Genomic DNA, 22,632 nt, shown 5'->3' on the forward strand with positions numbered 1-22,632 from the left:
GCTTCAAGACGTCTCCCGTATGGAGAAGCTAATCGCATGCATCGCTCTGGTGTGATTTTGGCTCATTCCTCCACACAATAGGTCCATGGGCTTCCTTTATGGGCCTTGAGTTTCAGTTCTTTCCATAGATTTTCGATTGGATTCAAGTCAGGTGATTGGCTGGGCCATTCTAGCAGCTTTATTTTTTTAATTTGAAACCAATTGAGAGTTTCCTTGACACTCTGTTTTGGCTCATTATCCTTGTCAAGATCATTATTTTTGTCAAGAAAGTCTCGGAACATTTGCCCATTCATCTTTCCGTCAATAATGTGAAGTTTGCCAATACCATTTGCCGAAAAGCAGCCTCACACCATCATGTTCCCACCTCCGACCTTCACTGCTAGGATGGTGTTTTTAGGGTGATGTGCAGTGCCATTTGTCCTCCAAACGTGCTCTGCATTATGGCATCCAAACATTTAAATTCTGCTCTCATCAGACCGGATTATATTCTCCGGTATTTAACTGTCTTGTGCAAATGTTGTTCAGCAAACTTTAAATGAGCTTTGGCATGCTTTTTTTGTTTTTGTAAAACAATGGGTGTCATGGTCTGTGTTTTGGTTTGGGTTGTGTTTAGTTTTGTTCCATGTTTTCCTGTGTTCCATGTTTGTCGTGTGCTCATTAAGTTGTTGTTTCCACCTGTTCTCGTCTGCTTTGTGTCGACCAATCAGCTCTCTCCAGCCACTCGTGTCTTGTCCAGGTGTTCCTCGTTGTCTCGTCTATCTGTTTGTATTTAGTTCCCTGGTTTCTTTCAGTTCTTGTTGGTTCATTGTCGTTGTCACATGTCTCTGCCATGTCATAGTCGTCAGTTGTCTTTATCATTGTGGTATGTCATTGTCAGGTGTCATTTTCCCTTTCTATTCCACGTCTTACTCACAGGTCATAGTTTGTTTCCAGTTTTAGATATTTGAGTGTTTCTTTGTTACTTTGATTTGATTGGTATCTGTTGTGGGACTTTGTTCAGTTTTCCCTTTTCTAAGATTAAATATTATTTTGAGAATCCTGCACTCCTGCCTTGCCTCCCTGCTTCCCTGCAATTGGGTCCACCATGTTCTTACCTTGTGTTACTCGCCCTCGCCCTAACCACGTACGTGACAATGGGGTCTTGCGTGCGGCACGGTGGACAACTGGTTAGAGCATCTAACCAGTTAGAACATTGAGACCATTGAAAAAGCCTTTCATAGGTAACAAAAGGCGCCACATGTGACCGACTGGTTAGAGCGTCAGCCTCACAGTTCTGAGGACCCGGGTTCAATCCCCGGCCCCGCCTGTCTGGAGTTTGCATGTTCTCCCCGTGCCTCCGTGGGTTTTCTCCAGGCACTCTGGTTTCCTCCCACATCCTAAAAACATGCATGGTAGGTTAAGTGAAAACTCTAAATTGCCCGTAGGTGTGAATGTGAGTGCATATGGTTGTTTGTTTGTTTGTGCCCTGCGATTGGCTGGCAACCAGTTGAGGGTGTACCCCGCCTCCTGCCCGATGATAACTGGGATAGGCTCCAGCACGCCCGCGACCCTAGTGAGGAGAAGCGGCTCAGAAAATGGATGGATGGATAGGTGTCAAAATGTAATGCTTTTTTTCAAGCATCCAAGCCTGATAAAATAGTCCGGACACTGCGCCACGATACTGGCAGGTGTCTACCAGTCCGTGATCAGTTGAGCCCCATGACTGTACAAAAAGCATTTAAAACACTGCCAGCCTTCCCAGATAACATGAATATTTGACTTCTAAAGCCGTCAATGACAGTGAATGTGTTTGTCACAAAATTGTGACATATTGACGTGCCTGTTTAACCTCATCGTCCAAAACTTTTTTTTTTTTTCAAGCGTTTAATCCTGATAAGATAGTATGAACATGGCGCTGTGATGGCAGCTGTACGCCGTGTTGACAGCCAGCAGTGCCCATCAATGTCTGTGGTGACATGTTGCCACCCATCTATAACTTCATAACGCTAATGCCTGTGTTATGTCATCTTCCAAAATTGTTTTTTCCAAGGGGAGCAATGCAATCAACCCAAGACACAGCTCACAAAACTCATGAAAATAGGCAGAAATCAATCACTTGCCTCTCTGCAGGAGGCAATCGAGTTCAACAAAATGGGCCTAGGTATCTAAGCTCCCTATTTTCATTTCGCTTGTGTTTGTCTAAAACAGTGATTCTCAACCGTTAGGTCGCGACCCAAAAGTGGGTCACGTACCCATTGTGGGTGGGTCACAGACAGCTCGTAAAAAAAAAGACATGTATTCCTTTCCTGAGTTTTTCCGCTACATAAAAGAGCCATACTAAGTTCCCACATGAAACGTGACAAGAAGTTACTTTCTTGTTCTGTAGCCACTATTTTACTCTATAAACAAATAACAGTACAGCTCAGCCTTTGGCTGACTGACGTCATGGCAAGCAATATGCCTTTGGGGTACAGAAAAGTCATTTGAAAATGTAAAAATATAACGTACTGCACATACGTACAGTGTATTTTAAGAGGCAGTTTTTAAACTAAAAGATCTTTGTTGTTTTTTACTTCTATGAAAGTGGGTCATGACTTTGCAACAATAGAGTTTGAATATCGGCGGCATGGCGGTCAGCCTCACAGTTCTGAGGACCCGGGTTCAAATCCGGCCTTGCCTGTGTGGAGTTTTCTCCGGGTTTCCTCCCACATTACAAAAACATGCATGGTAGGTTAATTGAAGCTTCAAAATTGCCCATAGGTATGAATGTGAGTGTGAATGGTTGTCTATATGTGCCCTGCGATTGGCTGGCAACCAGTTCAGGGTGTACCCCGCCTCCCGCCTGAAGTCAGCTGAGATAGGCGCCAGCACACCCGTGACCCTAGTGAGGAGAAGCGGTGTGGAAAATTACACCACATGCTTGCTTGTGAGACAACCACGAACGTTAACTAGTATGGGGAAATCAGGCCTGCTTCTGGAGCTTGCGTAAAAGCTCAAATGGGGTTTTGACCGAAATGTGGGTGGGCCAAGATCTGTTAAAAACAAAAAACTCAGAACATGAGTCTCAAGTAAATACTGAGTCTTTTGGCAGTTAATTCTTTCTGTAGAAAATGTCAAGAACTATGGCATAAGTTCCAATGTTCACACCATTAAAGGGCTACTTTAAGAGACATTGTGGATTTATATGGTCTGTCGAGCATTTTGAAAACAACAAATCTAATGGCGGTCTAAAACTTGCAAAGTATTAAGTCTGAAGAAAAGGTCAAAGCAGACATCAAACAGATCTCTTAAAACAAAGCTTTTTATTGTCATTAACTCGGGTACACAAAGCATTAGGAAAGAACTGGTTTGCACACACCTACTACAAGTAGTTCCCCTAAGTGTTCAAAGGGGTTTGTCAGTGAAATATTTAATTTAACATCGCCGCAAGGGTTTTTTTTAGTTGGGACACATTTGCTGAAGCATTGCTGGCTGAAAGTTGACAGAGTCGTTTATTAAACTCTACTTTGAAACATGATGCCTCCAAGAAACAAGACACATGATGCCTCCAAGAAAGCATTTTAGAAGAAAAAATATCCCTATCAGGCATGGGCGTTGCCTGTTGCATAAGAAACTGCAGTTCTTTAAAAAGAGGATTGCCAAGCTTAGCCTGCCAGAGGGTCTCTTTTACATTTACAGGCTGCAGCTGCGAACCACCCTGCAACGACTTCTCCCGAGGTGAGGATTCCTGTGACTTGAATAACTATCAGATGGTAGATATTCAGTCTTTGTATTCAGTGCCTCTTATTCGTTTCTGAAATTACAATATATTGTCTTTTCCTGTATAATGTACCTCTCTTACACAAAAGTATTTCCCCCCCCCAGTGAGCATTGACACTTTATACGCATGAATATGCATGCATATTTAAATGAATTATACGGAGCCCCAGACGTGCCATGAGGGGGGGAAAAAACTATTTTGTGCACACGAACTACTACATTGTGCGCATGAACAACTACTTTGTGTGCACAAACTACTATAATAAAGTATTTTGTGCGCATTAAGTACTACATCGTGCGCACGAAGTACAACTTTAATAACAATAATTATTCTATGCATACTAAGTAGTTGTTTGTGCTCACGAAATAGTTACAGGGTGTGCACAAAGTCCATACTGGACGGGAGGGTAACCAAATCGAACGCACCGCATCCTCTTTCGAAGTTAAAAGTCGAGGCACAGTTGCAGTTCCCACAGACACACAAAGAGTCGTTTAGTACTCGCTGTAACAAAGTAGCAAACATAGACCCAATCAAATAACTGCCGAAATGTAGAATAATAAGATATTGACTCGAACACGATAAGAAAATAAACTTACCCTGAAGCCATCGCACGTGTCTTGCAGTTTCGGCTGCGTCGTTTGTAACTCGATTTGGTTACCCTCCAGTCCAGTACGGAGCCACGGCTTCTTCGTGCACACGCTATAACTATTTTGTGCGCACAAATTTTGCTTATCTGGATGGTAAGCTGTGGAGAAAAAACTTGTCGTGCTAGAAAAAAAATGTGGAATCAGCATGACTTTTAGTTTTAATCAGCAGACAAATCTAACTCAACAGAATTTTTTTTTTTTTTTTTCAAATTGGTCCCCAGTGTTATCTTTCATTTACAGAATGTCTATGTTTCAAACATATTAGTAATTGTTTTTTGGGGGGGGCGGGGGCGGGGACGACAACAATCTCATATTGTGTCCAGCTAAGGCCCCCCTATGTCCATGACCCTTTGAGATCAGTTGAACATAATGTCCTTCCATCTCACAGAAACTTGCAGATCCATGATGAAAAAGAAGATAATCCTTGATGTGGACACAGGGGTGGATGATGCTCAGGCCATCATGATGGCCTTGGCAACGCCCGATGTGGAGATACTGGGGATCACCTGCTGCCACGGCAACACCCCCCTTGAGAATGTCCTGAAGAACACCCTCCGGGTTCTAAAGGTGTGCAACAGGTTGGACGTAAGTAGCAACACTTTTCATTCCTGAAAGAACTACATACAGTATGTGCTTTGGAGCTTTGATAAGATATCAAAATCCAAAAGATCCCAGTGTACGCGGGATGCTCGCAGCCCCTACTGTCCAACAAACAACATGCCAGTGATTACCATGGGAAGGACGGGCTGGGTGACGTGCCAGATCCAGATGCTCCGGGGTTGGAACTGGTGCAGAAGAAAAAAGGTGTTCAGGCCTTAATCAAAATGATCAAGCAGAACCAGGGAGAGGTGAGACAAGCAACTAAGCAAAGATAGTTTTCATTTGTACATGTCAAAGCAGGACGTATTTTAACTTGTCTATAGGTGACTCTGGTGGCCACAGCACCTCTGACTAACCTTGCAGTCGCAGTGCAACTGGACCCTTCCCTTCCCAAGAAGCTAAAGGCTCTGTACATCATGGGAGGCAACATTGAGTGTACTAGTTTATCCTTTCCAAACATGCACTTGAACCTCTTTTCCTCAGTGATCTCTTGCATGAACCGCTTTGCGTGATGTGTGCAGCCAGGGGTAACACCACAACATGCGGGGAGTTTAACTTTGTCGCCGACACAGAGGCTGCCTACATCGTGTTGGAACGCTACACCTGCCCCACCACCATCGCCTCCTGGGAGTTCACCTGCAGTAACAGCTTGCCATGGGTAAGCCTTGAACCTCAACTGGCAATAAATACAATCATAAATTCTTTCTGCATTCTTTTTGGGCTTCTGTCGTCAGTCTTTTTGTGACCACTGGCTTTCTATGAAGACTGAGAAAGCTGCTTTCCTGAAAAACATTTCATGCCTCTCTATGACGGTAAGTCACCAGAGGGGTCGGGAGGGGTGTGTGCATTGCAACAAGTAATTATGTTTAAAGGAGACATATTAAACAATGTTTTTGCACTATATGAAAGTTCCCAGGTGTCTTAATACCATGTTTGTGATATACTATGTAAATTGGAATAATGGCTCGCTCACAGACACATTTTCAGAAGCAGACAGCGGACAAAAAAATTACTTCACACAATGGGTGACCAGGCACTCCAGTATTTCTATGCAATTAAAAAGTACATTTTCCATACTATGTCCCCTTTAAGATCCTACAATTCAAGTTGGCAAAAGCACTCCCTCAAACCGGATTTGATTGACACCTAAATGCATCCTAGCTTTCTTAATGCAATGACAGAAATCTCAGTCAGCGGAATACCAGAAGGAAATTACAGCAGGAAAAGGATTCAACGCTTGTGACACCTACGCCTTGGCCGCCGCCATCGATGACTCGCTGATCACAGAGGGTGAGAAGGTAAATGCCAGTTGCTTTTCATTCTCTATTAAAATGGAAACAAATCCACCCGGTCACTGCCTGTCCTGGGCCTTCAGGTCACTGTGAGTGTGGAGCTGGTGGGGGACTTTACCCGAGGCATGATGGTGTTGGACTACATGGACCTGTTGAAAAAGAAACACAAGGTAACCATCATAAAGAGAGTCGACTTGGAGAAGTTCAAGCAGATGCTCATCAATTCAGTCAAGTAGGATTGTTCGAAACAGCCAAGATGGGAACTTGTACGTCTGCTCAAATAAAACAGTTACAAAATATTGTTGTTGTTTTTTTTTAATGTTTGTTTACATGCCGGCACGGTGGGTGACTCGTTAGCACTGCTGACTAGCTCCTGCCTCCTGTAGACATGTTGGCACGCGTTAGCGTTAGCTACCAGGACGTAACCTCAAGAGTCTGCAACTCACGAGGCTCTGTGAGCAAAGTCAGTGTTATGTGGAGTGGATTTTGGACACAATAGCCTGTGTTTTCCAGCAGGACATCGATAGCATCGATTGCATGGGACAACTTAGCACGGGTCCCCGCTGCCTGGAAGCCCAGCTTGGAGCGCTCCAACCCGGATACAGACTAAACCCGACGTCGGAGACCACTCAGGAAATCGGGGAGTTCAAGAACAACAACAATTCACCCGAATGCAAAAGTAAAACCACTTACAAGTGGAACCAAAAGATCCAGTTTTCGAGTGTCGTGGCTCCGTACGCAATGAAAAACAACACTGGCCGGTCACACATTTATTGTCTACAATGGGAGAAATCAAATGCACTAAACACAAGAATACTCCACACTAAAAGCTTAAACAGAATCACGTTTGAGTAAATTAAATAACGTATTAATATATAAATTATTATTATAGTCATAGAAAAAATATTAGACATTAGATTTCTAATGTCTGGTGCAACTAAAAGTACATTAGTTTGCACAAATATAATGATGGCAATGAAAATATCTCATAAGAGCTGATGTCAAGCTGTCGGTGTTCTTGATAATTCATTCATTCACCTCCCCTACCGCTGATCCTCACGAGGGTTGCAGGTGTGCTGGAGCCTATCCCAGCTGAGTCTGGGCGAGAGGCAAAACTAATTGAGGATTGTTCTCTTAAGGGTACGCATGCTTTTGCTACAGATCTTGTGTCGGGTGTCATGAGTGTGAAGAGGGAACCTAATGTGCTCAGCGAGAGTATATTTATAGTTAATGGCTGAAAGCCTCTCTTTAAAAAAAAAATAAAATAAAAAAAAATATATATATATATATGTATATATATATATATATATATATATATATATATATATATATAAATAGTTGCAAATGGTTCAATTGAGTGAGAACGAGGTGCGCTCGTAGTTTACGCGTTTGCATTTAGCCTTATGGGAAAACGATTCATTTTATTATTGTTTTAGTTAAAGTGATATTATAGGACGATATTTGAATTTGCACATTCCTCTAGATTTTTTATTTTTATTTGAAATTCAGGCACTGACAAAAAAAAAAAAAAAAAAAAAAAATGAAATACAAGTTACTCACCCGTTACTCAGTACTCGAGTAGCAGAAATGACAAGAAGACTTTCAATTGGACACCAATAATGAATAACCCAAGAATAAAATTCAACTCGAGACATACATTCAAAACCTATAACTTAATAACTGCAATGATGGATTTAAGGGTTTTTGAGGTGGGGCTTCCTACCTAGGATTTTTAACTGCAAGTGATCACACTTTGCTTTTTTTTTTGTCATTTCTGGAATGTGACCAAATCTACTCATTTAGGAGTACGAGCTGATAGAATAATAAAATAATCCATCCATCCATCCATTTTCTGAGCCGCTTCTCCTCACTAGGGTCACGGGCGTGCTGGAGCCTATCCCAACTGTCATCGGGCAGGAGGCGGGGTACACCCTGAACTGGTTGCCAGCCAATCGCAGGGCACATACAAACAAACAACCAGTCACACTCACAGTCACACCTACGGGCAATTTAGAGTCTCCAATTCATGCATGTTTTTGGGATGTGGGAGGAAACCGGAGCGTCCGGAGAAAACTCACGCAGGTACGGGGAGAACATGCAAACTCCACAGAGGGAGGGCCGGGGCTTGAATCCGGGTCCTCAGAACTGTGAGGCTGACGCTCTAACCAGTCGGTCACCGTGCCGCCTAATAAAATAATAAAATAGTAAAAAGTCGTCCTCCAAATAAAATACTAGTATTCTGTGAAAAAAACAACTCCTCGATTCCTGAGTAACGGGTGAGTAACTTGTATTTCATTATTATTATTTTTTTTTTTAGTCAGTGCCTCAATTTCAAATAAAAAAAACAAATATATAGGAATGGGCAAATTCAAATATCGCCCTATAATTTCACTTTAACTAAAACAATAAAATGAATAGTTTTCCGATCAGACTAAATGCAAACGAGCGCACCTCGTTCTCACTCAATTCAACCATTTACTTGTACAACTATCTTCTTCTTTTCCTTTCGGCTTGTCCCGTTAGTGGTCGCTACAGCGCGTCATCCTTTTCCATGTAAGCCTATCTCCTGCATCCTCCTCTCGAACACCAACCGCCATCATGTCTTCCCTCACGACATCCATCAACCTTCTCTTTGGTCTTCCTCTTGCTCTCTTGCCTGGCAGCTCCATCCTCATCATCCTTCTACCAATACACTCACTATTTCTCCTCTGGACGTGTCCAAACCATTGAAGTCTGCGCTCTCTAACTTTGTCTCCAAAACATCGAACCTTGGCTGTCCCTCTGATGAGCTCATTTCTAATTTTATCCAACCTGGTCACTCCGAGAGCGAACCTCAACATCTTCATTTCCGCCACCTCCAGTTCTGCTTCCTGTTGTCTCTTCAGTGCCACTGTCTCTAATCCGTACATCATGGCTGGCCTCACCACTGTTTTATAAACTTTGCCCTTCATCCTAGCAGAGACTCTTCTGTCACATAACACACCTGACACCTTCCTCCACCCGTTCCAACCTGCTTTGACCCGTTTCTTCACTTCCTGACCACACTCGCCATTGCTCTGGACGGTTGACCCCAAGTATTTAAAGTCCTCCACCCTTGCTATCGCTTCTCCCTGTAGCCTCATTCTTCCCCCACCAGCCCTCTCATTCATGCACATATATTCTGTTTTATTTCGGCTAATCTTCATTCCTCTTCTTTCCTGTGCATGCCTCCATCTTTCTAACTGTTCCTCCAGCTGCTCCCTGCTTTCACTGCAGATCACAATGTCATCTGCAAACATCATGGTCCACGGGGATTCCAGTCTAACCTCATCTGTCAGCCTATCCATCACCACTGCAAAAAGAAAGGGGCTCAGGGCTGATCCCTGATGCAGTCCCACGTCCACCTTAAATTCTTCTGTCACACCTACAGAACACCTCACCGCTGTTCTGCTGCCCTCGTACATGTCCTGTATTATTCTAACATACTTCTCTGCCACTCCAGACGTCCGCATGCAGTACCATAGTTCCTCTCTGGGTACTCTGTCATAGGCTTTCTCTAGATCTACAAAGACACAATGTAGCTCCTTCTGACCTTCTCTGTACTTTTCCATCAACATCCTCAAGGCAAATAATGCATCTGTGGTACTCTTTCTAGGCATGAAACCATACTGTTGCTCGCAAATACTCACTTCTGTCCTGAGTCTAGCCTCCACTACTCTTTCCCATAACTTCATTGTGTGGCTCATCAACTTTATTCCTCTCTAGTTGCCACAGCTCTGCACATCACCTTTGTTCTTAAAAATGGGCACCAGTACACTTTTCCTCCATTCCTCAGGCGTCTTCTCACACACTAGAATTCTATTGAACAAGCTGGCCACAGCCACCTCTCCTAGATGCTTCCATACCTCCACAGGAATGTCATCAGGACCAACTGCCTTTCCATTTTTCATCCTCTTTAATGCCTTTCTAACTTCCCCCTTACGAATCATTGCCACTTCCTGGTCCAACACACTTGCCTTTTCTACTCTCCCTTCTCTTTCCTCCCTTCTCTTTCATTTACAGTTGGTAACCCCCTTCTGCACAAGATGTAATCCACCTGTGTGCTTCTACCTCCGCTCTTGTAGGTCACCCTATGTTCCTGCCTCTTCTGGAAAAAAGTGTTCACTACAGCCATTTGCCTCCTTTTTGCAAAGTCTACCACCATCTGTCCCCCCAAGTTCCTTTCCTGGATGGTGTACTTACCCATCACTTCTTCATCACCCCTATTACCTTCACCAACATGTCCATTACAATCTGCACCAATTACGACTCTCTCTCTGTCTGGGATGCTCAGAACTACATCATCTAGCTCCTTCCAGAATTTCTCTTTCACCTCTAGGTCACATCCTACCTGTGGGGCATAGCCACTAATCACATTACACATAACACCCTCAATTTCAAATTTCAGCCTCATCACTCGATCTGATACTCTTTTCACCTCCAAGACATTCTTAGCCAACTCTTCTTTTAAAATAACCCCGACTCCATTTCTCTTCCTATCTACACCATGGTCAAATAATTTAAACCCTGCCCCTAAACTTCTAGCCTTACTGCCTTTCCACCTGGTCTCCTGGACACACAATATATCAACCTTTCTCCTAATCATCATGTCAACCAACTCCCGAGATTTTCCTGTCATAGTCCCAACATTCAAAGTCCCCAAATTCAGTTCTAGGCTCTGTGTTTTCCTCTTCTCTTTCTGCCGAAGAACCCGCTTTCCACCTCCTCTTCTTCTTTGACTTCGACCCACAGTAGCTGAATTTCCAACGGCGCCCCGCAGGTTGACGGCGCCGGTGGCGGACGTTGTTAACCCGGGCCACGACCGATCCGGTATGGAATTCTTTGGATGAACGCTCATATTTGTTTGGCAAGCTTTTAAGCCGGATGCCCTTCCTGACGCAACCCTCTGCATTTATCCGGGCTTGGGACCGGCCTACAGTTTGCACTGACTTTTGCCACCCATAGGGCTGAATTTTACTTGTACAACTATATATATATATATATATATATATATATATATATATATATATATATATATATATATATATATATATATTTCTTTTTTAAAAAGAGAGGTTTTCAGCCATTAACTATAAATATACTCTCGCTGAACACATTAAGGTTCCCTCTTCACATTCATGAGACCCGACGAGATATGTCGCAAAAGCATACCCTTAAGACGGACGGGGGTGTCAAACTCAAATTCACGGTGGGCCAAAATTAAAAATTGGGACAACGTCGTGGGCAAAACTCAATATTTGAGGAAGAATCAACGCGATGTGCATGTCTCCCTTCTCTCCAGAAATGTAGCGTTAAAGTTTATCATATGACAACAAACTTAAATTTCGCTTAAACACTGAATCTGGAAAAAAAACAGTTAAACTAACATTATAAACACGAGAAATCAAATTTGCGATAAAAGACCAGTGGGATTTGTTTGTTGTTTTGTATTTAAATAGATAACATGAATTCTTCTGTCTCTCCATTTTCTGTGTATCAATCTCCAACTACCTTTCTTTTTGATGTAAATCTTTTTTCAAAAGCCAACAACAAAACAACCCAAAAAAATAAGAATGTCCTTCAATAAAAATCCAAACTTCAAACTATTAACAGTCACTGTCTATGAGTTGATAAAGGGCATTTAAAAAAAAAAAAATGCAATTATGTTATATTCTTTGTTACAGCCACGTTGCTCCGCACACGATAAAACAGGTCTGTGTTTTAGTTTAGTGAACAGACAATCTGCCTCCCACCTGTCTTGGAAGTTAACCATTTTCCATCTTTCGTTTGGCCATTTTTGGCAAGGGGAAGTGTAAATTTGCTCGAGGAGACTTGCTAACGACTCCAACAGAAAGGGAAGGGGCGCTCGTAGGTCGAGACTGACGGGCCAACACACTAGCAAAGCATTCTGGGATTTGTAATATTAGTGGCGCATGTGCTATATACTGGCGGGCCAGCTCTAATACACATTTGATATGGTCTTGATATGGTCTATGGTCAATTTGGCCCTCGGGCCTGAGTTTGAGTTTAAAATCATTATCATGACTCCACCCATATTCATATCCAAAACTCAAGCTTCTATACAACAAACGACCGTGATGTAGACGAGGTATCTGCACTTCATGTCAAACATAAAAACACACAACAAGCAACCTTTTGTTGAATTGTACTAATTAGTTGGATGTCTGTGTGCAGGAGAGGTTGGACTGGAGCCAGATCGAGCACTCCCTATTTGTCTGGGTATTGTTGTAATATTTTATAGCTTGATGCCAATGAGAATGTTGCATTAAAAATAATACACAAAAGTTGATTTTAGTGAGGGATCCATTATGTTTAATGGCTAGTTAGGTTTTCTGTGATGGATCAATCCCTTCTTTATAAGCAGAGAGAAAATACAGTTGTTGTTTTTTTAAAGTTGAGGTGAAAATAAAATTGTTGAGTAATAGATGTTAGTCAGTCAACGTATGCGTAATATTAATTTAATTTAATTTTGTATTTTTTTTTCGATTATAGCCATGGAAGCAGGAATAGAACTTATGAAAGCATGGTACTACCCGCCCTGCCTGCTCAGTACAATATGGTTCCGTTGACCTCAATAATAATGAAGAATGACGCAGCAAAGTAAGTTTTGTTGCTGAAGAGACTGACTTCCCAGGCATACAGAGAAATCCTGCCACTGTCATGTGTGTGTGTGTGTGTGTGTGTGTGTGTGTGTGCGTGTGTTCCAGGTTTTGTCTTCCCCTCCCCGTTTCACACACACCTGCTCCTGTGAGCATGTTCACCACCTGTGCCTCGTTCACCCTAATTACCTATTGTATTTAACCTCGTGTCTCATTCCCTCTCGTTGCCAGTTCGTTGTACCTTGTCGTCACGTTCCAGCATTCCTTGTCACAGACTCACAGTAAGCCTTTGACCCTGTTCTGATTATCAACCTCGCCTCATGTTTTTGGATAATGTTACCTTTCTTGGATTGCCTGCCCGTGTACCAACCTATGCCCGTCTATTAAACCTCTCTTTTTGGAAACTGCCCATTTGTTTTGGAGTCGTGCATTTTTGGGTCCTATCCTCTGTTCCGTTCATGACAGCCACTGCAATTGTCCGCCAAGTGTCATCAAAGTTAAGGGTGAGTACAAAATGCGTTGTTTTGTAAGTTCATTTAAGCCAAATCCTGATCCTAAGCGTACCACAAGTTTAAGTTGAATTTTTACTAGAGTTTTTATTAGCGACACTTGTATGACAGTTCGAATTTTTAAAAAGTGTGAAGTATTTAGTCTTTCAGCAAGTGCTCTTGACACCTACAACACACATCATTGATGGGTGAGTAATTTCCTTTTAATTGTGTTAGCAGTTTAAAAAATACACTCGTATGGTTGTTGCAAAATGTTTTGATTGTTTTTTTCCCATTTCCACTATTTGTTATGGGGAGAAAATGTTCATAACCAGCTTCCCAAATTCATTTTGTTTGGCTTTAGGGTCACTATTTACATTTGACTGTGTTTTATTGTGATCTATCCAATTCCATTACTAGTAACACATAAATTCAAATTAGAATGATTTTAGCTAATTCTTTTTAGATTTGTTCATCAGTAATACAGTTTGGAACATTGAAACGCTGTTGTGAAAACTGCTTTCTTTGTAGTTGGCAATCTTTCCATCTGTTTTTGAGGCTTTTAGTGCTGTAAGTTAAGGATGTGTATAAACGGAAGAGAAAAAATATATACACCTTACTACCAAGATCGAGGTAAATACAATCTTTTGTTGGTTATTTTCAGAAGTCATATTTTTCATCTTAATGAGTAATCAGGTTTATATGCAGACCTTTTCTCATTCTGATTGAAACATGCTGATGCTTTAAACACAGGCTATTGATATTTAGTCATACAGAAAAAAACTGGAATCTACTCTTATGTAGTTAAAAAAAAAATTATGTTCTGAAAAAAATAGTGATGGTAAGTAAATATAGTACAGCTATTGAATCCAAGTGAAGAACCTCATCATCAAATGTGACTGTCAAAATATGACTTGGAGACTATCAAACTTAATCTTCTTATCACTTAAGGCACTTCAAGCAAATCACCAGATCAACAAATATTTTGCATGGACAAACAAGCTTTTTACTTTTTGTCTGCAGTTGTGTTTGAAGCTCTTTCAAAGCCAAATCCTTACCGATGAGCTACTGCTACCACATGTTTCGGCTCCTAATATTTGGCTTTGATTATGATAGTGCTTTGGCTGCTGCATTTAAAGGCACTTTTGGGCTGGAATTTCATCAAGCCTCACTGCTGAGTCATAAGCTGAGAAACTCGGTGTGGGCGTGGTGATCACAAAACAGATGTGTAGCTTGTTCCTTGGCTGTACACAAAAAGCTCTGGTATGAGTTGCTCTGTAGAAAACTTCTCTTACAAGGGGGCCCTTGTGTCATGCAAGGACAGAAAATAATATAAGACAGAAAATGATACATGACTCACAACATGCAGAGCTGTTCCCACTAAACATCCATTCAAAATTCCAGCCATCCATTTTTTTCAATAGTGCTTAACTGAGCACAATCTCTCCCAACTGACTCTGGTGGGGTACATCTTGGATTGGTCGTCAACCGACTTGCATGCCCACAGACTATGTTTCCCAATACCTTCTCACAGAAACAAATTTAAATAAAACTTTCATTTACCTTCATGCTCTCGAACTACAGTAACAGATTGTGAATACTGTAATTCTATCCTAGTAAACATGTTGAATAGGAAGGAAAAAGGCGTGACGTGGCAGAGGCACTGAAAAGTCATAAATACAATGGTCTGTGGTGCCTTGCCTGAGCAGAGGCAGAAGCATAAGAGTTATGAGGACTGCTGAAGGAGGCTTTTCTCCCGACAGTCCTTCGCGCGTTCGTTGAATTTCAGATGGTGAGAATGTTGGTCAGAATCAGAGACTGGAAATGAACTTCTTTAAGATCTTTATTGCAGAATGTTCTGGGCACAAATGTTCTACAGGCAAAGGCTGCAGCTGCTCAAATGTGCGCTTTCGCAGCGTTCAGTGCGAGATTATATACAGTGTTCAGGGCGGTGTTTAAAGCTTGAGCAGGGTGTATCCAAGGCCACAGGAATATCTCTTGGCACAAAACATCCTGTTCTGCGGCTATGTAGTTTCAGTTACACAATTTATCAGAACATTTTGCTACTGAATTTAGGTGACACAACATAACAGTGCACAAATAGGTCTGTATATGGTCATGGCATCAGTATATGACGTGCGAGGGCCTTCCGGACTCAGAAGAATAAAAGCTTTGTGGTTACACCGAAAAACATGGTGCATAACCAAATGTTTTAAGATATGACAATGCTCACTTGTATTACAACACCACTAGTGCATCCAAAAAGTATTTACTGCTCAACCTCGACCATGTTGTTTTTGAATCAACAAGATTGATTTGCAAGTACGGAAAGGGGGAAAACATTGTGGTTTTGGAGAATGACATATGCACTCACTTACCACTTTATTTCTGTGCGTCGACTGTCTTCACTTGGTTAAGTCACATCAAAGTAATTCTGAAGAGAAGGAAAGAAAAAGGGCGGAGTCTCAACTTATGTAACTTTAGTAAACTGTTTCAGGCTGTTTTTTTCGCCCAACATGTCCTCAATAACCAGCAGACATTGTTTAGTGGTGGGTGTGATGTAATTTTCTTACATTCCCCCCCAAGCCCCACCTCTTGTATAAAAAGCAGCATGTAGCATGGAGAAGCGTTACTTCCTGACTGCGGAGGCTGCAAACTGTCATACATTTACAACCTTGCCCGGCAGGTTAGTTGATCTGTTTGTACACACCTCTCTAAACTGACCTCTTTTCAAACTTCTTTCAGACTAATGACACATCTCTCTTTTTGGAACTTTTTTGTGCGGTTGATCTGCAATTTCGGATTTTTATTATTATGGTCTGTTTGCATCCTTCATTGTCATTTGTGTGTTACCATTAGTGTGATTTTGAGATGAACAGTTGCACAACAAAGTGTGTTCATTGCAAATGTTCGCAGAACTACAGCAGCTGTGAGACATTGTAACATGCCTTCTTGAAGAATGTTGCTCTGATAACCGGCTAAACACACATGCGACCCTGAGAAGCCATAACACAGAGCAGCCTGTGAGCGGCTCACCTGCATTCAAAGTCCCCTCGATGAATTCATTTGTAGCAGCTGTGAATGTGTGCAATGGAGGATTTTTATAGCCTCGTGGCCATGAGTTGTTGCCAAGTCTCCTTCTCCCTCTGCTGCCTCCAGATATAATGAAGAAGCTGATCCTCGATGTGGACACAGGGGTGGATGATGCTCAGGCCATCATGATGGCCCTGGCAGCCCCAAATGTGGAGATATTGGGGATCACCTGCACCCACGGCAACACTCCCCTACAGAACTCCCTGAAGAACACGCTCCGTGTCTTGAAAGTCTGCAACAGGCTGGATGTGAGCATTAACTTGCATCTCTGCAAAATAATTCCTTCTTCTGTAAAACTTTGCAATGTCATGCATCACAGATAAAGGTCTACGCTGGCTTCGAGGAGCCTTTACTGGGCGTTAAAATAAACGCGGGAGAATTTCACGGGAAGGATGGGCTGGGCGACGCCCCAGATCCTGAGGCTCCAGGCCTGGAACTGGTGAAGAAGACAAATGCAGTGGAGGCCATCATTTCTATTACCAACCAAAATCCTGGGCAGGTGCGTGGATGACAAAATTGAAATAATTCCATATGAAAGACTTTTTTTTCTTTTAAATAAAAAAAAAAGTTGATCCTGCTTTTTTAGATCTGCATTGTTCTTGTAGATACTAAAGTCCCACATATGCTGATGAGGTCCCAAAAAATGTTTACTTTAAATTTATATTGCGCAGGTGTCAAACCCAAGGCCAGGGAGCCAGATCTGGCCTGCCGCAGCATTTGATGTGGCCCACTAAAGCAAATCCTGTGCGTCTTCACATTTCTTGCTTAAATCTGTACCAAAATGGAAAATTGTCTTTTTTAATATAATTTATATTTGTATTTTATATTTATATATATTTAATGTCATTTAATATCAAGCATTTTCATTACATATACAGTAGCATCAACAATTTTATAAAAAGAAAATTACATTTACTCCAGTTTTTTTTGGATAAATTGTACTTGTAGAGTAGTTTGAGTGTAACATACTTTTACTTGAGTATTTATGTGAAGAATCGATACAATGATCGACATGCTGCTTGCTACTTTTATTTATCCATTATTTTGTACGCGATCTATTTTTAGACTTAATCATCCACTTCTGCATAGGGCGTCGTTGCGCCAATCCAATGTGATCTCAAGTGTCAATTGACTCCAATTTACCAATCAGATGGCACAAGGCAGTAACATGACCTCACTCAGACCCTTCGTGGGCCTATCAAAGTGACTCATTTTGGGGAAAGACTTTACACACTTGGAAAAACAAAACTTTCTCATGCAGCGTAGTCTTAAATGATGACTGCCCAAACGTGGCTATTTCAGCCCACTTCTAACTTGAGAAAACACCTTGCGGTAACTTGCATATCTCTCATCTCTCTCCCTCTTTCTAACACACACACACACTATAAAGAACTTAAAGATCCAGACCTTGTGTCTCAATCCTACCTCAGTCTGCGCGGACCAACTCGCTCCAGTCTTCACACAGATCTTCAATAGATCTCTGGAACTTTGTGAATTACCATCCTAGAATGACTGAATGACTACAGGCCTGTTGCCCTAACTTCTGTGGTCATGAAATTCTTTGAATAGCACTTGCTGGTCCACCTCAAGAGCGTCACAGGACCCCTGCTGGACCCCCTGCAGTTTGCCTACCGAGCAACGAGGTCTGTGGATAACGCAGTCAACATGGGACTGCACTTCATCCTAGAACACCTCAACGGCGCGGGGACCTACGTGAGGATCCTGTTCGTGGATTTCAGCTCTTCATTCAACACACTCATCCCCGAACTCCTTCTCCAGCTCAGCGTCTCGCCTGCCATCTGCCAGTGAATTTACAGCTTTGTGACGGGCAGGAAACAGAAGGTGAGGCTGGGGGACACCACCTCATCTACACGCACCGGTGCACCCCAACGATGTTTCCTCTATCCGCCGCTCTTCTCTCTCGCTACACAAACGACTGCACCTCGATGCACCCGGCTGTCAAGGTCCTCAAGTTTGACAGCCAACACCACAGTCAACAGCTTCATCAAAGACGGTGAAGAGTCTGCATTTAGACAGGAAGTTGAGCCGCTGGAGCTTTGGTGTGGCCGACACAATCTGGAGCTGAACATGCTCAAGAATAGAGAGATGATCGTGGACTTCAGGAAGCATCCTCTGCCACAGCTGCCCCTCACGCTGTCCAACTGCCCTGTGTCAAAACCTTCAAGTTCCTGGGGATTACAGTCTCTCAGGACCTGAAGTGGGAGACCAACATAACCTCCTTCCTCAAAAGGGCCCAGCAGAGGATGTACTTCCTGTGGCTTCTGAGGAAGCACGGCCTGCCATAGCAGCTGTTGAGGCAATTTTACACAGCAGTCATCGAATCGGTCCTGTGTTCATCCATCACAGTCTGCTTTGGTGCAGCCACAAAAAAGGACAAACTCCGACTGCAACGGACAATCAAGACTGCCGAAAAAATCATCGCTGCCAGGCATGCAAAATCCTCTTGGACCCTCCATATCCTGGTCACCAGCTCCTTCCCTCAGGTAGGCGCTATCGATCAATGCGAACTAAAACCAGCAGACGTTCCAACATCTTATTTCCTCTTGTAATTAACTTCTTAAACAGTTAACTGACAATTCCATTGTAACATGCTACCAATTTTTTCTTGAAATTGTTGTCACATCTCTGTGGGGACACTTCTACATTATTCGTCCACTCACTGTAGTAGTCTCATCACTCTGCACTAATTGCGTATCTGCTGTTGACCAATACTGGCCACTCATGTGCTTGAGAAGTATCTGCACCATTACACAATTGACACAGTTTCAGATTATCACACTACTAGTCACTTTAAACTGCTTAAATTCTGCACCATTTGCCCAATTGTCACTGAACCAGATTATCACCCAATTAGTCATTTCAAACTTCTCTAAATTGCTATAGGACTCTGCATCATTTGTACAATTGTCATTGTATCAGCATTACCGGTAACCTTTCATTGCTCAGTGACTCCGTAGTGTGTTTATGTTTTATATCTCAAAAGTATTTTTTTTTGTCAAAATGGCTGTCTGTTGTCATTGTAGAGTGGCTCCAACTACAAATTACTTGTGTGTTTTGACATAATTGGCAAATAAAGATGATTCTGATTCTGAATAAGTCTGTTCAGCAAAGAGCTTTATTTAAGTGAATAAAGCAAATGTTTCTCTCGGGTCCAAAGCATGTGTTTTGGGGCAGGTACAAATTTTAATGGTGGCAGGTGTGTGTGGGCTTCTCTCTCTCTCTCTCTCTCTCTCTTATATATATATATATATATATATATATATATATATATATATATATATATATATATATATATATATATATATATATATATATATATATATATATATATATATATATATATATATATATATATATATATATATATATATATATATATATATATATATATATATATATATATATATATATATATATATATATATATATATATATATATATATATATATATATATATATATATATATATATATATATATATATATATATATATATATATATATATATATATATATATATATATATATATATATGATTTCATGCTCTTTTTTTTTTTTTTCTTCCCACTGAGTACTTTCTTACTCAAGTGAATATTTGGAGGACCACTTTTTACTTGAGTCATATTATTCTAAAGTAATAGTACTCTTACTTGAGTACAGTATTTGGTTACTCTGCCTATTTGCCTCAGATAAAGTTGCCAGCGACTAACAATCAATATCCCTGTTTCATAAGCATTTTACTTCCACGTTACCTTTCCAAAGGCTATGAGGTCAGCCAACTTAAGAGTGAGTTAACGCCACAGATAAATGCATGAAAAGTGTTATTCATTATTAATGTATTTGATTTTTTGTTTTCATATTTAACACTTTATTAATTTTGAATGGTTATTATTACGCACTTAAAAAATATTTGAACATGTTAAAATGACACATTTGATTATTTTCTCTGAAACGAGGGGGAAATGATGTCACTTTATGACATTTTAATTATGTGCAACAGATCTAGATGATCAAATTAAGCATCTTTTTTTTAAACATCTTTTTTCTGTGTAACTTATTTGTAAAGGTCTGCACAGCTTTATGTACTTTTTTTTAATTTTTTTATTCCAAATTAAAAGATTAAATACCTGCCTTTTCCAATCATGTGACAATATTTTCACGACAGATGAATTCATTGTTTGATTTAGTGTTGATTTTAATTTAAAAGGCTACCCTTTGGAAAGTAATGCAATTTAAAAATGTGAAACGTTATCTGGCTTGCATGTGCAGGTGAGCCTGGTCTCAACAGGGCCCCTCACCAACCTGGCCCTCGCTGTCAAAATGGACCCTTCCTTGCCCGCCAGACTGAAAGACCTCTACATCATGGGAGGCAACATCGAATGTAAATTGATCATTAATCCATTCACAACTTGCACTGCCCACCAAGATGTTTAGGATGAAGGACACCTGTCTTTTTTGACACATGTAGCAAGAGGGAACACGACCGTGTGCGGAGAATTTAACTTTCTCGCTGACCCTGAGGCTGCTTACATTGTGCTGGAACGTTACACTTGTCCCACCACCATCGCCTCCTGGGAGTTCAGCTGCAGGAACAGCCTGCCCTGGGTGAGGAGCACATGTCACTTCTGGTGATTTCTTAAACCACACAATTCTTTTCTATGATCGTTCCACGGTCCAATAATGTCTCTCTATTTGTGTGCCGTAGTCCTTTTGTGACACCTGGCTAGCCCAAAATACACCAAAGGCTCGTTTTATGGAGACTATCTACGCCCACACCCGTAAGGTAAACATTAATGTATGTAGCACCACTACACGAGTGTAATCTCTACTCTATCCAGCAGGTTTAAGCTAGAGTTTATAGGACATTGAAGAGACTGTAGAGATCACGACTTTTACATGTTGACCTGGTGCCCTGCAGATGGTTCAGACAGACCGATACCAAAAGGAGCTGGTGTCAGGATCCGGGTTCAACACCTGCGACACTTACGCTGTGGCTGCAGCCATCAATGATGACGTGGTGACAGAAAGTGAGAAGGTAACCGCTTCTCTCTCATTCTTAGATAAGGTGCATGGGCTTCATAGGAAATATGAGATGTGAATAAACATGTCTGTGGTATCGTTGCCGAAGGTGGCTGTGACAGTGGAGTTGGAGGGGAAATACACCAGAGGCATGATGGTCCTGGACTACATCGACGCGCTGCACAAGGAGCATAAGGTCACCATCTTGAAGAAAATTGACCTCGAGGTGTTCAAGCAGTTGATGATGAATGCATTGAAGTAGTAAGGGCTTAGCCATCATTTAAGAAGTAGGCGCAGTAGTGGTTTCTGGCATGTGTAGGGTGGCATTTTTGCACCCCTCCACAAAAATCATATATGAAATGGATTTCCCTTGGCATCATGACATGTAACTCATTGGCCTTTGTATAAGGACTTTGCACCCCCTTGTGGAGTCGCCCTCTGTAGAAGGGATGCCTTTTCAAAGCTCAAGTTAATTTAAAAAAAAAAAAAAAAAAAAACCCTCTTGAGGTCAACTATATCCCAGGAACTGACCTCAGCATCATAAGCATCAACTGCACATTTGGGAAGCAGATCTCATACATGGACATAATAGATGATTTTGCATCAAGGATGGTCAGAAGGCAACACTTGTGAAATAATGTAAAATCAAATCCTGAACATAAAATAAAGTAAGCATGCTGGGAAACAACGCCAACATTGTTGCCATAAGGTTTGCTGAAGTTTTCTTTTCATTTGTGTAATGCAATTGTTTTGTAATAGTATAAGCATAAGTAGCCAGATAATTACATGTCCATTTGCAACATTGAAAAATAAAATTTAGTAAAACATCATTCTTGCCAGCAAGCTTATTGGACACAAAATGGAAAGGAATTGAAAAGCTTTTTTTGTTTTTTTTTAATTGTTGTTATTTTAGAAATCCCAAAATCTCTTGCTTTCATCCTCCCAAATGTCAGTACTTTGATTTACTGAGTCCTCCTTGAAAGGCAAATGTGTTTTTAAGAAAAACAAGGCATTCATGTACATCAGCTTGGACTTAGGAAACCTGATCAAAATTTTTGCCCATTATGTTCGTATTAGTATCAAACATTAAGTCATT

General features: G+C 41.4%; 2 protein-coding genes across 3 annotated transcripts; both read left to right on the forward strand.

Annotated features, from left to right (window-relative positions):
- Window positions 1-3,415: 3,415 nt before the first annotated feature.
- Window positions 3,416-6,577, forward strand: LOC133411015 (inosine-uridine preferring nucleoside hydrolase-like). The gene is made up of 8 exons (XM_061692811.1): window positions 3,416-3,696; window positions 4,775-4,971; window positions 5,055-5,234; window positions 5,310-5,421; window positions 5,508-5,644; window positions 5,721-5,798; window positions 6,168-6,284; window positions 6,362-6,577. The coding sequence occupies exons 1-8, from the start codon at window positions 3,567-3,569 to the stop codon at window positions 6,512-6,514; spliced, it is 1,104 nt and encodes a 367-aa protein (XP_061548795.1). The 5' UTR covers window positions 3,416-3,566; the 3' UTR covers window positions 6,515-6,577.
- A 6,596-nt stretch (window positions 6,578-13,173) lies between these two features.
- Window positions 13,174-22,366, forward strand: LOC133411023 (inosine-uridine preferring nucleoside hydrolase-like). 2 transcript variants are annotated; one of them, XM_061692831.1, is made up of 8 exons: window positions 13,174-13,419; window positions 16,564-16,745; window positions 16,817-16,996; window positions 20,787-20,898; window positions 20,986-21,122; window positions 21,223-21,300; window positions 21,436-21,552; window positions 21,646-22,366. In XM_061692831.1, the coding sequence occupies exons 2-8, from the start codon at window positions 16,569-16,571 to the stop codon at window positions 21,796-21,798; spliced, it is 954 nt and encodes a 317-aa protein (XP_061548815.1). In that variant the 5' UTR covers window positions 13,174-13,419; window positions 16,564-16,568; the 3' UTR covers window positions 21,799-22,366. The 2 variants fall into 2 exon arrangements, with proteins under 2 accessions (XP_061548815.1, XP_061548806.1); XM_061692822.1 differs by lacking the exon at window positions 13,174-13,419 and adding an exon at window positions 15,986-16,090.
- The last annotated feature ends 266 nt before the right edge of the window (window positions 22,367-22,632 follow it).

Source organism: Phycodurus eques, chromosome 1, assembly GCF_024500275.1.
Source record: "Phycodurus eques isolate BA_2022a chromosome 1, UOR_Pequ_1.1, whole genome shotgun sequence".
Lineage (NCBI taxonomy): Eukaryota > Metazoa > Chordata > Actinopteri > Syngnathiformes > Syngnathidae > Phycodurus > Phycodurus eques.

Coding starts and splice junctions, on each gene's coding strand:
- LOC133411015 (XM_061692811.1), top strand. CDS start 3,567: ATGGGCGTTGCCTGTTGCATAAGAAACTGCAGTTCTTTAAAAAGAGGA. Junction 3,697..4,774: donor CTGCAACGACTTCTCCCGAG/GTGAGGATTCCT, acceptor TCCATCTCACAG/AAACTTGCAGATCCATGATG. Junction 5,799..6,167: donor TTTCATGCCTCTCTATGACG/GTAAGTCACCAG, acceptor ATGCAATGACAG/AAATCTCAGTCAGCGGAATA.
- LOC133411023 (XM_061692831.1), top strand. CDS start 16,569: ATGAAGAAGCTGATCCTCGATGTGGACACAGGGGTGGATGATGCTCAG. Junction 21,123..21,222: donor GCAGGAACAGCCTGCCCTGG/GTGAGGAGCACA, acceptor TGTGTGCCGTAG/TCCTTTTGTGACACCTGGCT. Junction 21,301..21,435: donor TCTACGCCCACACCCGTAAG/GTAAACATTAAT, acceptor GGTGCCCTGCAG/ATGGTTCAGACAGACCGATA.